Source organism: Melanostigma gelatinosum (assembly GCF_949748355.1).
Source record: "Melanostigma gelatinosum genome assembly, chromosome: 5".
Lineage (NCBI taxonomy): Eukaryota > Metazoa > Chordata > Actinopteri > Perciformes > Zoarcidae > Melanostigma > Melanostigma gelatinosum.
The window spans coordinates 16,665,506-16,682,714 of NC_136638.1; the positions used below are offsets into that span (position 1 = coordinate 16,665,506).

The 17,209-nt window shown below is 43.0% G+C and overlaps 1 protein-coding gene across 1 annotated transcript in view; it reads right to left on the minus strand.

Annotated features, from left to right (window-relative positions):
* Nucleotides 1–1,241: 1,241 nt before the first annotated feature.
* The window catches only part of trpc7b (transient receptor potential cation channel, subfamily C, member 7b), a gene marked incomplete at both ends in the record, with an annotated part of 36,719 nt that continues 20,751 nt past the window's right edge, over nucleotides 1,242–17,209 (minus strand). Inside the window, 5 exons of the mRNA XM_079269188.1 lie at nucleotides 1,242–1,381; nucleotides 1,633–1,708; nucleotides 2,622–2,702; nucleotides 5,054–5,272; nucleotides 6,399–6,594. Coding sequence (XP_079125314.1) covers nucleotides 1,242–1,381; nucleotides 1,633–1,708; nucleotides 2,622–2,702; nucleotides 5,054–5,272; nucleotides 6,399–6,594 — 712 coding nt within the window. The remainder of the gene's footprint in view (nucleotides 1,382–1,632; nucleotides 1,709–2,621; nucleotides 2,703–5,053; nucleotides 5,273–6,398; nucleotides 6,595–17,209) is intronic.

Consider the following 17,209-nt stretch of genomic DNA (forward strand, 5'->3'; position numbering starts at 1 on the left):
TGTTACTGGATCACATGTTCTCTGTATCTAATATTAGTTGAAGCAACAGTTCAACTCTTACCTATTGTTCACCATGTCAGTCGAATCACTGGTGAAGTCGAATGCAGCCAGTTAGCTCGTGCAGCGCTATGTCCTTTAATTACTTTAATGTCCTTTAAACACAACCGCGCGAGGTCATGTCGCTATCTGGCTTCTATTTCAGAAAACACTTTGTACTGCAAAGGCACAATGAAAAGGAGAACACCCACGACTGTTTTCTAGGTCCTATTTAACATTGTTTCGTCTTAAAGTGGTCAAATATGCATGAGACCTCGACTTTAAACCAAGAGGGAGAGGTATCCTGTGAAATTGTTTCATCCTGTATTTGCTACTCATGAATTACCCATACCTGCTTACTTTCTGGCAGCATGTGCTTATTTAGTTACATTGTATTGAAATAATTCTGAGTGAGGTGAAACACATACTGTCGTGTTATCAGTATTTTTGCCCTTTGATGGAACTCTACAAAGTCAATTTCTACGAACACAAGATCTCTTGGAGGCAGCACACAAGGAGCTGCCATGCTGAATGCCGTACCAGCACACTGTGTGTTATGTGGACATACAAAGGTCACTGACTGCATTTTTGGAGAGCGTTTCAATGACTTTCAAATGAGTGTATAAACCCGACACCGTTTCATCGCTTTTTTCCTGAATCATTTGACTCGTGATCAAGGTGTGCAGTGTGGATGGAACTGCATTAATTAGATAGCCTGGTGTGTAAAGGAGAGTACAGTATCTCGACAGGCGTCACTACGCTTGTCCTGACAAAGTGAAGACATAGAAGCAAAGCCAGCCTTTCAGGTGTGAGAAACAAATATTCTTATGACTCCCTGAAGACGTCGCCTTTTATTAGAATTCAACTGTCGACACAAAGCCCCTTCCACTGAGTTTACTTCACCTCTGACCCTCGACCTTGTGCTCTTGTGCAGTCGCAGCGAGGTTCTTTTCACATTCCTCCTTAATTGGTCATTGCATAATACAAAACCCTTCCCATTAAGTTATCAAATATCTGTTTCTCTCACGCTTTTCTTCTACTTTCTTCCCCGTCTATCTCATAAACATCCTGCCTCCCATCTCCCTTTTTTTTCTCACTCTTCCACCATAAAGGTCTTAAAAACACCTTCCCTGTTCCTGCCTCCCCCTCCTCCTGATTTCACATCTTCCTCCCTCCCTTCCTCTCTCTCCTTCTTGCGAGCGCTGTCACTGTCTCATGGTGTTCTTGCCAAACTTGTCGCCAAGTTGTTGGATGAGCAGAGCCAGCTCTGCAGCGGCATCGGACTTCTCCTCCAGGAGCTCATAACGGAGGCTGGAAATGTCTTGCTTGATCTCCTTCAGCTCACCTGCAACACCAGTCACACACGGACACAACAATCAGGACGCGTGACCCTGAGCAAATACAGACATGTGTGCGGGTAAGCCCTCGTCTGCAAAGCCCCAAAACGGTGCTATAGTTGACAGGTGTGAGTACATGCAGTCATACAGTACATACATGTGATATACAGAGAGACCTCATTTGATGGACTTTATCTGACATGCACGGAGCAGCTAATGACACAATGAGAGTGGGACTTAAAGATGAGGGGATTTTTACCTTCATTGACTTCGTCGCTCTCTCTGTCCACTTGGGCCTTCAGCACATACCTCTTAGTCAGGCGCTTCATGATGTTCTAAGCGGAGGAGAGGAAAAGAGATGAAATAGAGAGAAGGTGATGAGGTGATCTGACATAGACGCGTAGTGTATTCATCACCATTCGTGTGTACGTGCCGATGTACACACACACACAGACAATCATGCAGACAGCGGTAGAGAGCAGCACAGTGTGTCGGAGGCCGTGTGTGAAATATTATCGAGTATTGCTCTGTAGCCAACAGGGATGTCCTGCAGCTCTTGCCAAGGCTCACGCAGTCAGCCTCTGCATGTAGGCACTCTGAATGAGTGTGAACCTGTCACCACACATACAACTGTCATATAAAAGGGACATCTCCACACAATCAGCGAGGGTTGGGAGAAAAGCGCAATCGACGTGTGAAGGAAGTTAGATTTCCCTGAGGGAAAAGGTGAAGGGCAGACTCAGGAGGAGAGCATCGCTTCCTTTTCTCAGCGAGATACTTTGAGCTCATTTACTGAGTGCCCGCCTTCCATCTCCCTCAAACAGCTCATTAGAGGCATTTTCAGCCTGTGCTCAGTGTCTCTCTTTTTCGTTTTGCCGCTCCTCTTCTCCCTCTTTCACTCACATTCACTTGTTCAATCCTGCCTTCTTTTCAGTCGATGCCCTTTCATCCAATCTCTTGGAAAAGTATTTCCTCCCTGTTGCCTCCAGCTCATCTCCCTACCTCACGCTTCCTTACCTCCGTCCTTCACAGCAGTCTCTTCACCTCTTTCAACCCTCTAATGTTTCTCTCTCCATCTCATTCTTTTTCAACCTCCAGCCACTCACACTTTTGTTTTGATCGATATCCCTCATCCTTAATATTCCTCCCTCTCATTCTTCCTTTTCACTTCCACTCAATGGCTTCTGAGAGTCTCCGGTTGTGCTTGGTCTCATCTTCGCTCCATCCGTCCTTCGCTCCCCGTCTTACCTCGTATCTGGTCGGGTGTTTTCTAGATTTCCTGGGGATGAACTCTTCTCCCGGGCGTGGATAAGTCCTGAGGCGTTCATCCTGTTGGAATGGTGAGATACAGTGATAACGTCATATTTCAAAGTTGAGTGATCTTCTATGATGAAAGCCTTTGAGGGTGTTGCAGGAGGCAACACTGGCAAAAAACAAAACAACAATGAAAGGAAGGTATCTGGTGCCCACAGATGTCTTCAAAGAGAATCAACATCATTACTTGACCAGAGTGGATTTCTATCAACTCATTTCCAGATTTCCTCCACGTCCTTGCTGTGTAGCTCTATACGCACTAAAGCTATGGCGGCGTTGAGCTTTCTCAACATAATAGCCTGATGATTCAAAAGTTGAATCATAAATAACATGTACATTCTACATGTGCCCTTCCTTCAGAGGGTGTCTTGGCTCAGCCTTAGAGATAGCTTTAGGAGCTCAGACATGCGGAAAGACCTCGTAGTAGAGCCTCCGCTACTTCACGTTGAAACTGGCCAGTTGAGGTGGTTCGGGCATCTGATCAGGATCCTCCTTGATGCCTCCCTTTAGAGGTTTTTTGGGTCGACCCCGGGACCCAAAACACTGGAGTGATGATAAAGCTCATCTGGCCTGAACGCCTTGGGTTTCACATTCATTTGGGCTCTCACTGACTTTATATTATATATGATTTCATTTTGCAGGGAATCTTGTGCTCAGTGAAATAACATAATGTCGAGTCATTTTTACAACTTTGTAGAACACAGAACACCTACTGCAAACACAAACTATTTGCAATAGAGAGGCAAATGAAATGTTCACTGCTTTATTGAACCACACTACCAGATGGGAATTACTGCTTCAGCTTCATGTGAATGTGAGGAACACATCTGTTATGCAGAGCTCTGCTGCCTCAAGTTAACGACAATTGTATTTCTTTGCTTTTGGAAAGCTATTAGTTGTCCCAACTACCGTGAATATATGAAAGAAATATTCACTTTAGAAACTGCAACTTAATCGGTTATCTCCTCCTGAACATATGCTGATTTGAAACTAACACAATTCGATTCAATTGAGCGCAGCCCCTTTCTCAAACGGTGGATATCCGTATGAGTGACATGGACCAAAAGACAGAGAGGAAAAACCGGATGATTCAGAAAGATCACGCTGTCTTGTCCAAATCTCATTTGACATTCTCGACGCTGCACTGTGGTTGGGTGTGAGCGTATTTATCGATCGCTTGCTGAACCTGCTTGGATCTGCAGTTAAACTGTCAGAGCTACAGAGAACTTCAGGATCTCACAGAGGCAGCGGGGTGTAACCCACCTGCCCAGGCGTCTGAGTCGAGGCAGGCCTGACTGATCGCTTATCTGAGGCGCTGCTGTGAGCCATTTGAGTCGAGGGATCAGACAGAGGAAATGCCTGAGGACAACGCCAGCGCGAAGTTGATTCTGTGTTGAATGGCCTATGCTATTTATTTCATGCAATAGTTTCTTTTGATTACAGTGATTATATTCATATGGACATTCCTTTAGAGCAGGGCTCTCAAACTCATTTTCAGTCCGGGCCACATCAGCATCATGGTCGCCCACAAAGGGCCGGTTGTAAATGTAACTACTCGTAACATGTTGTTAAATAACTGTCTGCATTCACAGTTTAAAGTAGTCTTCAATGTACTCACAATACATTTCCATGTTAAATGTACAGTAACCAGCCAAAGAGCTGCTTCTATGACGTATATCATCATTTTGACTTTCTATCTCATAATTTTGACTTTCTATCTCATAATTTTGACTTTCTATCTCATAATTTTGACTTTCTATCTCAGAATTATGACTTTCTATCTCATAACGTCGACTTTCTATCTCATCATTTTGACTTCTATCTCAGAATTATGACTTTCTATCATAGTTATGACTTTCTATCTCATAACGTCGACTTTCTATCTCATAATTTCGACTATGGGGATATTTTTATTATCAAGTCTAACTTTATTTTTTTATTTTATTTTTTTTTTTGCTGGCGGATTCGCGGGCCACATAAAATGACGTGGCGGGCCGGGAGTTTGAGAGCCCTGCTTTAGAGGGAGAACGTGTAACAATGAAAGGAGCTGAAGTTGCATTGCAGGCATGCAGTGGCAATATAATGTATTTCCTGGCTCCCACCGGAGTTTCTGTAAAATTTGGGAATAGTTTTTATCAAAGCACTTCGAAAGGACAATAATACTGACATGAAGAGGAACTCTATTATTTAGTTGCTACTGCAACTTTGTTTTGAAAATCATAATAATCGATTCTTCACAATGTCAAAAATAATGTCAGCCCTTTTGTTGTTCCCCGTCACGGAGAACAATGCATGTAAAACAACTAAATATTATTTGGTTTGTGTCTGAAATTCATCACGAGAGAAGTAATCCAAGGCTTCCTGACCCTGGCCTGCGAGTTGAGCATGCCCAGCTCCAGCTCGTTATGGCGATGGCTGTTGGCCTTGCAGAGGTGTATCAGACAGGACTTGATGCGGAGGACCAGGTAGTAGAAGGACTTTGGGCTGGGAACCATGTTGAAGGGGGCGGGCAGGGTGCGGCCCTCGTCAAAGTAGGAGAGCCACAACTTGGCTCGGGCAAACTTCCACTCTACGTCGGCATCCTCCTGCAAAGACGGACGGACAGAGACAAAGCGTGTGACGTCTCACAAAACCCATTCGATTGTAGAAACCTCGGAGAAAAGAACGAGTTACTTCTTTACTTACTTCTGTGTTTATTTGTTATCTCCACCAGGAGATTATGTATTCGGTTGTTTGCTTGAGTGTGTGTGTATGTGCATATGTGTCCGTCCACGGCAAATCTTAACGACTGGACCCATCAGCTGTGTGCTAATTTATGATTGTATGCTCAAGGTCTAGTCATTTTATTTCCACCCTTTGGTACAGCTTGGTATTAATGAATGGTGGACAGTAAATGTACATTTCAGAGGGACATATTACTTTTTTCACTACATTTATTCATAATGAGGAAATGAAATACAATGCAATGTTTTACAGAAAATGAAACCACCCAACAGTATGAAATGAATAAAATGAGCTCTATTGCAGTCAGCTACCACATTTAAATGCATCCAATATGTTACTGCATCTATATTAATAATCTGACATCATTATATATAATAATGTTACTAAATAACCCAAGTATTTGAAATTGTATACTTTAAGTACAGTTTCTTGATTATATACTTCGATACTTTAATCTCAGAAAGATTTTGAATGCAGGACTTTACTTGTAACGGAGTGTTTTTTAAATCCTGGTATTAGAACTTTTACTGAAGCAAAAGTACTTCTTCGTCCTTCCACCACTGGTATTAACCAGTGTCGCTGGCTCAGTCACTTCCATCATCAGTTGCTTCTGAGTCGACTCACATGGATCAACGTAAGGCTTTACACATTGAACTGCAGTTTAGCTGCACAGAGCCAGTGCAGACAGCTGCATAGATTCTAATAAGACGTGTGAGTGGAGGTCGAGAAGAGGGGTTTGAGAATTTGCGGGTTGCGTTCACTCAATCAAACATTACAGCAGTGGTCGTTGCAGACACAACACGGCGGAGATCTCCACTCTGCTGCGTGCACCTTTCTTCCATTGTGTTGACTTTTTTTAAGGCTCATGGTATTTTCAACTCACTCTCTAATTCTCCTGCAGGCTCAGATGTGATCAGACAATGATCCTTATTGACTTGTTGACAGTATTAGAACCTTCAATATTGACCGAGCATCTTATTTATCTACCTCTATCTCCTGGTACGAGCTGTTGATCATAGCAATGAGCATGTTGAGAAGGACGACCACCATCGTGACATTATAGACCCCGTACAGCACGTAGCCGATGTTCTCTATGAACTTATGGTCGTACTTCAGCACCACTGAGATCACTTCAGACAGCCCAAAGATCGACCAGAAAAGAGTCTTAAAACTCTCCTCCACCCTGTGAGGAAAGAGAGAGAAGATGTGGCGGTGAGAAAACAGTAGATGACAGTGAACACACAGCTGAAGCGGCTAATTGCTGTCTCACTACAACACACGTGCACATGCAAACACACAAAATGCATTTTAATGTCCTGGGGTTTTATGAGGTGGCACTGATGAAATAACTGATGAGTCATATCCAATTTGAACACATTATCCCATTATCCTTCTCACACAAATACAAAAACACACACCTGCACTCACACACACACACACGACGGACTTCGGAAATCATCAAAAAAGCAGGAAATGGGAAAAGGCACTTTTGGTTTATAGAAATCAGTTTAGCCTTAGTCTTATGTTGACCGTAACTGAAAAAAGATACTGAAACATCACTGCAGTTAAAGGGGAAACAACAAAGGTTTGTTTTTCATGCCATAACTTAAAATGAATGTGGTCATTTTTTTTCAGGGCGGTGTCTGAAAAGATAATTTAACATTGAATTTTTCATTTTGATACATTTTTCTGTCCTCAGTTTAATTTGAGTCATCATGGATTAAAATGTCTGCGACCGTTTGTTGACAATTAGACAAAAGCACTTCTAACTCTGTAAATTTCATTTCATTGATTTTAAAATGTCGTGCGCTTTGTCCTGAGGTCCACAGCCGTATCTCCGTTCAGCCTGAGGGATCATTCACCGACACAAGGCAAAACAGCATCAAGCTGCAAGACCTGCCACCATTGACATTCAGGGCCATGTCTGTCGTTAAATATTCCATGAGTGGCAAGAATGGGTTTGAGATGACAGAGGGGGGTGGGGAGCTGCCTGGTTGGATTGCTGGAGGAGCTGAAGGTGGAAGGAGGCTGTGGGGAGAGAAGATCTATCGTCTCCCGGTCTGAGGCTGTGAATGTCTTCCAACTTCACTTCTTGCAGAGAGCTCGCTGAAGGCACAGAGAACACACACACACACACACACACACACACACACACACACACACACACACACACACACACACACACACACACACACACACACACACACACACACACACACACACACACACACACACACACACACACACACACACACCTCTCTCTGGGTGCTTCAGCTTCGACCTTTCAGGCAGATAGCAAAGCACACTTCAACCTTCAAGACGGGATCTGTGTGTGTTCTCTCTGTCTAACTCAGCTGTAAATCATATAAGAATATAATGTGCCTGAATCTAATATATGTAGTAGAAAAATACAATGACCACATTGATGCTTCCACCAGGTAGAAATAGACAATGGAAACTGTAATTACCTCGATATCAAAAACCCCTATTTTGTATCAAGTATATAGAACAACCTCGTTCATTGTCATTAAAAACACTTCCTGTCAATGACTCCCTGGATCAGACTGGCCTCAAATTGTCTGCATACTGTCACTATTCTCTGTGCATCTCTGAACTTTAGCAGAATGGCATGATTAATGGTCGGTACAAATATTTATAGCCCCTCTAAAATATGAATTTTCCTGTGAACGTCATTCCATTTTCATTGATTTCTCCGTGTTTACGTCAATTGGCATTCTGCTGACTTGCCAACATGACAGATGTCCCGATGATATTATGCATATGATCACTGCTAACTTGCGTGTCAATAATTTGTGAGGCGTGCACAGAGCTTTGTACCAATTGCTGAACATCGGACATGCAAAAACTCACGAGTCACGATTTCAAACCCCACAAAAGACCACAGACGTTTGAACCGGTTGATAGCTGTTTTGAGAAATAAGTATCTCTTTCAACGTGCACGCAGAGGCATACTCAGTGACATCGGGCACTGGAGGCATGCTTGAACACAAACACATTCACAAGCAACAACAGCAGTTCTTCTCTGTGTTGCTGTAACGGATGGCATCAGACAGACCATTGGTGGGAGACTATCAGCGACCGAAGGATGATATCAACAACACCATCTTCTCATTCACGTCACACACATCCACCAGCCTATCGCGCAATCAAGAGAGCTGAGGGAGATGATTACCTTGAAAACCTGTTATTTTGAGCCTTCCCTCTATGAATAATGCCTCTTACCTGGAGCCTCTCTTACGAGATAAAAAATGCTTTCCTGTGGCTTTGAAAAAAAATGAAACAAAAATAAAAAGGCGCCAAATATCGGGTCTCTATAACGTCATATCCCAATTATCTTTTTAATCTAATTATTCTGTCTCCCAGCTCTCGTCCCTGCCCAGCGTGAAACGCTCACTCGATTTACATTTTTATGTTCCCCCAAAAAATATGTGAGTGGAGATAATGATGAAGGGCTTTGTTCCAGGCAACATTAATGTGCCATTAAACCAGACGCTGGCCCAAACGCACACCCGCAATTAAAAGTACGCACACACAGAGCCTATTTATACACCCTGTTCATCTGCCTGGGCAGGCTGGTGCTTTAATATGAAGTTCTAAAACTGTGGATGGCATTTTATGTGTTGCTGGAAGTGAACCCCTCCTTACAGCAGCATACAAGTCACCCGGGTATATAACACTGTATGCATGACGACATACATTACATTACACTCATTTAGAGAGATATCTGTTTGTGCAAATGAATCATTCAAGTGAATATGAGGGTAGAGGGTCTTCTTTCCTGCTGGATCAAGCTGACGCACAAGCAGCTGGCAAGTCATTTGTTTTGCTCATTTTCTGCTTATTTGAGTCACTGAAACCTGCGTGAGGTGCCTCTACGGGAGGAAGTGCAATTATGAAATATGTCAAATATAATCTTTGTAGATCAACAACATTGATCGATTTGAATTTGTCTCCTGCTAATGTCAGCTCAGACACTGGTCATGCAATGACCTGCGACTGAGACATACGAGACGCTCTGGATAATGGGAGCTTCTTTTTTTTCCCAACGTAAGAGAATGAGATTATTTGATTTCAAACTTGCTTATGTTTGTGTTCTAACATCATTGTAAAACAGGCAGTGAATCAGCAGGGACAGTGGGCATCTGGAGACAGAGATGGACAGTGTGTTATTATCAGTTATGAAGAGTGACAGCTCCCAATAGGCTGCACGCAGCACGGCGGCTAAATATGCGTACACACACACACACACACGAAAGAAGTTACTCTGTTACCACTCAGCCTCTCTCTCCCACACACATACGTATATACACTCACACCACATTGTGTGTGTCTGTGTGTGCCTGGTGAGTCACCTCAGCTCTGCAGGAGCCGTCCAAACCCAATCACAGACAGGCCCAAATCAAGCCCCCCCCTCCAGAGACGGGCTCTCTTGCTTTACGCCTCGAGTTTGTCTTCGTTGCTCTCTCTCTCTCTCTCTGCCTCTCGTTGGTTTTCTCCATCTCTCTCACCCATTTTCTCATTATATTTCCATTGCTTTTCATATATTTCTAAGCATCACGCGCCCGCCCTCTCTCACTCTCTTTCCGTCTTTGATCCCAACAGCTTTTAGTCATTTCTGTCACACTATCTATTTGTATGATTTATACTTTAGATTTTTCATTATTTCATTCCCCTCTCACATATAAATCTCTTCTTTGTTTAACCTGCAGCAATATTTTCAGATTGGCCGAATGCACACGTAGATGGAGACTGAACGGCTGCATCCAGCCTTCTGTCCTTCTGCCCCTCAGTCACTAGCAAGACATTACATTTCTCCTTCTCGATTTGCTTCTATTTCTTCCCCTTCCTCTCCTGCAGACGGACAAGTAGTCCGTCAGACAGGCAACTACAGAGGAAACATCTTTAAATATCAAATTGAGTTTAACTTTCTATCAGTCGCGCCAATGGAGCCGTCACCATGGCGACACCATGGCGGGTTTTAATGAATGAATGAATGAATGAATGAATAAATGAATAGTCCTAAGAGATGCTGGTTTGCCTGCCTGTGTGTTTTGTTGATAGAAAGACAAAGAGAGAGAGAGAGGCAAAAGGAAACTGAAGGCACAGAAGAAATACCGATGTGTGCGTCTCACGAGTGGGTCCGTTTGTGTGTTTGTGCATATTTTTGTGACTGGCAGTGGGATACAAAATGAGACAGGCAGAGAGAAATGCAAAAGGATGCTGTTTTGGTGTGTGTCTTCAGGCAACTTGTGAGAGAATTCTTATGAAGCGGGGACACCACAAGAAGAGCAATTAGACAGCGTTTTGATAGCGAGTCAAACACGACATCAACTTTTCTTTAATCTGCCTGCTCCCTCGCTGCCTGTCTTTCTGTCTCGCTGTTGTCTGTGTCGTCTTCCTCTTTTCAAGTCAATCACTTTTATTATTATAAAATGGATTTGATCTTTAAAAAAAGAAAGCAGAACAAACCATTGTGTTGGGCTGATTACAATTTTGGCTACTATTATGTGTGACATCAGCCCGCCAAACTCCTCTGTAGAACCGAGAACGTCGAATTATAGCTTAGCTACAGTAACTAGGCAAGGATTTCTCCACATGTCGAAGCAGTGTGCACGGGGCTGGTGGCGAGGACACCACTTCTACTTCTGCCGTCCCTGCTCGGACCACACCCATCTTTAAACTTAATTTTGATCTCAAACTTTATTTGTGACAGCATCTTGCACAGCTGCAACACTATTAGAGTGACAAAATCTGTCCACAGACAGACAGACAGACATAAGACACCTGGCAAAGTACTCAAAACCGCCTCTGTGGTTGTTCCCACCAGTTGGCTCCAGGGCCATTATTTGCCATGATGACTCACAAACAGACTCGCATGGTGAAAACAATACCAACGGTGCGGTCCCCGCTGGTAAGGAAGCATTTGAAATTTGTCTGTGGTTAATTTAGAAAGAAATATTCCGATTTTACAGGTTTTCCTCTCGTACTTATAATGCTGGGACTTTTGAGCTCTACACTAAAATACAGCGATTACTATGACTAATACTTTATTTTCATGTATTTTAAATGGTTTCTCAGCTGGTGAGAAGGCTGACTTTTTGTTTTGGACATCAGTCATTCAGCACATTATCATGTATGTAGCTACCATGTGCATTTTTAATTAGCTGAGTTAGCTGAAAACACTAAAGGCTTAGCCAGGGACAGGTTCTTCAACCAACTCATGGACCGTTGGTTAAAAGACAATTAGAAGCATTGAGGGACCCAATGTTTCAAAAGCTATGAGTAATCAATGTTTTATAGTCTTTATATGTGATCTCCCTGCTCTCAACTGAAGGAATGAATTTAAATTTACATGTTTGACATCATTTGTCATCGTAATGGAAGAATTTGTCGACAAATTCTGAATTTGACGACAAATTCTGAATTTGACGACAAATTCTGAATTTGACGACAAATTCTGAATTTGACTCGAGCTACTGGTTTGAGCGTTGCCATTTAAGAGCCCATATTGGTCACACTACTGCATTATTTTTCTGTCTCTTCTCTGTCTGTCTCGCCTAAATTGTAGTCGCGTCTCCTCTCCTCATTCTGACATTCAGATGTGCTTGACTGGGAAAGGCTGAACACGGCACCTCTGCCTCGCCTTCAGAGCTAATAAATCCTCTTTTGCTCACCCCGACTCGGTCTCAACCATCTGCCGTCCCTCTCTCTCTCTCCGTCTCTCTCCATTTACATTGCATTACATTTGACTTGTCCTTGGCTTTAATTAAGATATACTTCTTTTCTTGCCAGTACTAAAAAAACACAAAGAAGAAAAAGAAGGCTGATGTTGCCGACTCAAACCAACATAAAAAAGCACATTGTGGTCTATAAAGAGCAGTTATGTGAAAAGTACTGATAACTAACTGCTGTAGGGAAAACAAAGCTGACAAAATATACACAGACATGTACATGCTGTCAAAGTTATTTCATCATTTCTTCCCACCGATTCAAATGGTTACTGGTAAAAATGTAGTGCGATCAGAATCTGTGCTGAGTCTGTGTGGCTGAGCTTTTGTCTGTTTGACCTTCTCTCATCCGTTCTCCCTCGTTTTCCTCTTTTGTCCATGCATCCTGGCTGGTCTCCCACATTTTGCCTGAACAAACAGCCGAGCCAAAAACACACCATTCTCTGCATATACATCTCTCCCAGTGGTTCTCTTTTCATCCCTCACTCCCTCCATATCCCCCTCCTCACCCCGATGGACTTCATCTTTATACTTTGTTACAGCGCCGTTAGCTGCCCCTGTGATTGTGCTGCATTTATTAAGTATTATTCCCTTTGTTTCACTTCAGCATAATCTTTTTTTTTTCACCGTCTTTGACACCCCGTCGTGTCTTTTTCTATACTCTGAACAGTCTTCACCTATTTCAAAACACTTTGCCATTCCATTCATATCCCCGTCTTCCCTTCTCCTGCCCTGTCCTCTCTCTCTGTGTCTGTCTGTGCAGTGTTGTCATGCATGGTTGACTAGAACATAGAGACAAGGTCTACTGCTCCACCACTGCTGTCCAAATCAGAATCCTGATTAGCGTGAATTGATCTGTACATAAATGTTTGTATAATGTAATGTGTGGGCAACAAAAGGCATGCGTGTGTCGTGAAAGTCAGATAGCCGTCTGAGTCTTCGTGCCCATGGGGATTGTGGCTATTATTGCTCAGTCTTCATTTTGCCCTATCCTGCTGTGCATGTATCTGTATATGTGTGTGTGTGTGTGAGAGAGAGAGAGTGATATCCTCCGCCTCACTCCTCCACCATACACCACCATCCTTCCTCTCACACCCCTCCCTCCGTTCCCACAGCCCGAGTGGCCCCTCCAGGGGTATCATTACTACCTACACCTGTCTCCTTCCTCATCAGAGCTGTCACACCAGCCCTTTCTTCTGCCCTCTGTCAAACATGCGCCGTCAGACAGCTGAAGTCACACAGCACACACATCCACAGCTGTGACAGAAAAGAGACGGACGAGACGTTGTTTATTTTGTGAATTCTCTATTTCAGTCACACCAAACATATTGCAGTCATACTTCATAATTGCATTGAGCAGGACAGAAAAATAAACATGACCAGACTGAAAATTCTTTACACTTATAGACTAAGTATTGGTGAAAAGGGATGATTCAATTCAAGCAACAAAGAGTTAAACGTTAGAAATATAAATTCAGTCGGGTCTCTTTGCACATTTCAGTCCAGGCAGGTTGAGATTTAGAGCCAGACTGACCCCTAGTGGTAAGACTGACAACAGCAACAACAACAACAGAATTTAGGGGGGTTTCTGTCAGGCTAAAACCATCTCCATACAGCTCCCATTGCCAGAGTGGGCAACTGAAAAAGCAGGGACATTTTCTTGCCTAATCTGACAAGAAATGCAGGCAGAAGTTTTAAGATGAGCTGAAATAGTTTCTATTGTTATCACGGCTGTGTTAACACAGCCTTGATGTTGATCTCTAAAGCAGAGAGGGAAGTGATAAGCGGACAATGTACAGAGCTGGATTGTACATTCATGATGGAAATGACTGTGTAATGGGGACGATAAGGCACTTCTCTCTGCAGGGAGCAGGGTCTTTTCTGTCCTCTGCTTTTTAAGAAGACTTCATTATGTCTGACTGAGTAAAATCTGTCTGACTGTCCATCTGAACTCCATTAGTCTCTGGTTCTACCTGTCGATCTACCTTTTCTGTCAGGGAACTCAGTCTCACGCCGCTGCTCTGTCGGTCGGCTCATCGCGTTTCCTGGATCTTTGGCTCCATGTGGGCAGCCAAGCAGAACTCACAGCCTCTAAGACCCCTGTGCTGCGGCTCAGCAGAGGAGCTATACTGTATGTGCACAGCACAGAGGTGCAGGGCTAGTCTGCATGAGGAAGTGGAACACTCTGGAAATCCGATCACACACCGTTTATGATCAGTAATTCTATCTGAGGTTAATGTCGAGCAGGTCAAAAACTTGGAAATTGCTTCCAGGTTTCACATACCTCACATGTGCGGATGATGGCGGTCAAACATCTGGTGCATTCAGAAAAACAGCTGAGGCTGCACAAATATGACATAGAAGGGCATGTGGTGTTATTGCACCTGATGTTTGACTCCATGAGCTGTAGGTGTGTGATGTACGACACTGTCTGGTTGAAATTCCTGAACTTGCTGACCTGATGACGCAATGCAAATGTGTGTAAATGTACAGTGTTTCTAATAAGCTTGTAGTTACACACATACTAAAGAGAAATGTATCTGCACATACAAACACATGCAGATGAACAGACAGGTGTATAACCAGATAAGGGGAACAGATGGATAGGCAAGCAGTCTGGCACGGCAAAGTCTGTACTTTGCATCAAACTACTGTGTGGTTTACTGGCAGTACTCCAAACCAGCACAAGGTGTATGCTCAATGAGCAGACAGGTGCTGACACCTGGAAGCATTTCGTCATGGTAGGAAAGCCTGTTAATGAAACATTAACTGAGGGCAAGAATTCTCGTCACACTGTGTGTTCTTCACTGATATGAAAAACCTGTCAGGTAAATGATGCAGAAGAGCATAAACACCATGCGCCACTAAATGTACAGATTGGTTTTGAACCCGTCTATTGCTCTCACCTGGTAGGACGACTCAGTACCCAACTTGCTCAAAGACAAAGCTACGTGTCACTTCCTGAGTGCACGCTTTCTTGCAAAGTGGGACCGTAACATACCAGATGATAAACTGCAATGACACAGACCTTTCCACTCCGATTCGTAAAAAAAAGAGAACAGTACATGACAATGTAATTACAGAACAACTTGTAATGGAATGATTGAGCAGAAATGGTGTAATGTCATCTGTTTAAATCTGCAGATGTCTTCCTCTGAGGAAATGAATAACGACATGCGACAGCGAGAGAACTCAGAGAGTTTTCATTTTGAGATGAATGATGATGAAGAGACTTGCTGGATAGCTTTGTACAATATTCGACAATGACAGTGAAAGATCCACCGTCACTCTGTTTGCAGCTGATGTGACAGAATGAGCATGCAGACACGCGGATATGCTAAAATGAAGGAAGGCATTGATATTCAGATTGATATGTTGCGGGACTTGTTAGACAGGTTGATATATATATATATATATATATACACTTTTAACTTCTTATATATATATATATATATATATATATATATATATATATATATATATATATATATATATATATATATATATATATATATACACACACTTTTAACTTCTTATATATATATATATATATATATATATATATATATATATAGATAGATTCAATAAAATTGATAGAATACACTTTTACCTTCTTGTTGCTGATGTTAAAGTGATTCAAGGCATTGTAGGGCTGGTTTTATGCACTGCAGCCTTTAAGTGCAAATTGACTCCTTGGTTAAATTGTACAGTTGGCCATTTGAAAAGGATGGTCCCTTGTAATGAAGTTAAATGCAGCACTTTAGCAGGTTAAGCGCACTTAGAGTATTTAGGGTTGCTATCATCCCCTTTTTGGTTGAAATTCAATTTTTAAATACAACAATAGTTTGTCCCACTTGATTTGTCTTACTCAGAACTTTGGATTCGGTCCCAGCTATTAATAGAGGAGCTGTGCTAGGAAGAGATTGTTCTCTTCATCTTCTACTTGCACCCCCTTGGTAACATCACATGCCTCCATGGTCTCCATTTCCACTGCTATGCTAACAACACCCAGCTCTACATCTCCACCTAATCAATCACCCCCATCATCACCAAATGCCTCACAGATAGACAGTCCTGGATGTAAGCCAATTTTCTCAAACTCAATCCTCATCATAGACCCTAAATCACACCAAAAAATAAATAAATCACACCACAACTTCTCCCTCTGCATCGATGGCACCACGTTCCTGCTTCCACACACATCCATACCCTTTGTATCATTTTTGAGCAAACCCTCTCCTTTGAACACCACATCAATCACATCACAAAAACGCCTTCTTTCATCTCACAAACATTGCCCGTCTACGCCCCTCCCTCTCCTCCACAGCCGCTGAAACACTCATCCCCGCCTTCATCACCTATCAACTGGACTACTGCAACAGCATCCTGTACGGCTCATCCACCAAAATCATCAACAAACTACAACACATCCAGAAGTCAGCTGCCCGTCTGCTCTCCCACTCCCGCACCAGAGATCACATCGCCCCAGTCCTTCAGAACCTCCACTGGCTCCCCATACAGCAAGGAACACAGTTCAAGACTCTCCTCATTACATACAAAGCCCTTCACAACCCACTTTATACCTTTAGGACCTCCTGCACAGACACACTCCCACCTGCAACCTCCGATCCACCGACACCAACCTCCTTACCCCCCCTACTTGGTCCAAGCACCGAATCTGGGGGGGGGACAGGGCCTTCTCCATTGCTGCCCCCTCCCTCTGGAACTCCCTCCCCCAGCACCTCAGACATTCTCGGCCACTCGCCACTTTAAAAACTGCACTTAAAAACTTTTGAGACACTGTCCAAAAGCTCCTCTTGCTCTCTTTTAACCCTCACATCCATATTGACCTACAAAACTCAATAGGCCGAGATGTTTTTCCTCATCATTAACTGAATGACATTTAAAGATTTCTTTAAAAAAAAAAAAATCAAAGACAAGGCATTTGAATTGTACATAGAGAATTTAGTGAGTGAGTCTTCACATTCTCCATATTTAACCAAACAGCCTGATTGCCTGTATTAAGCCTGAGGGAGGATTGTGGGAAGT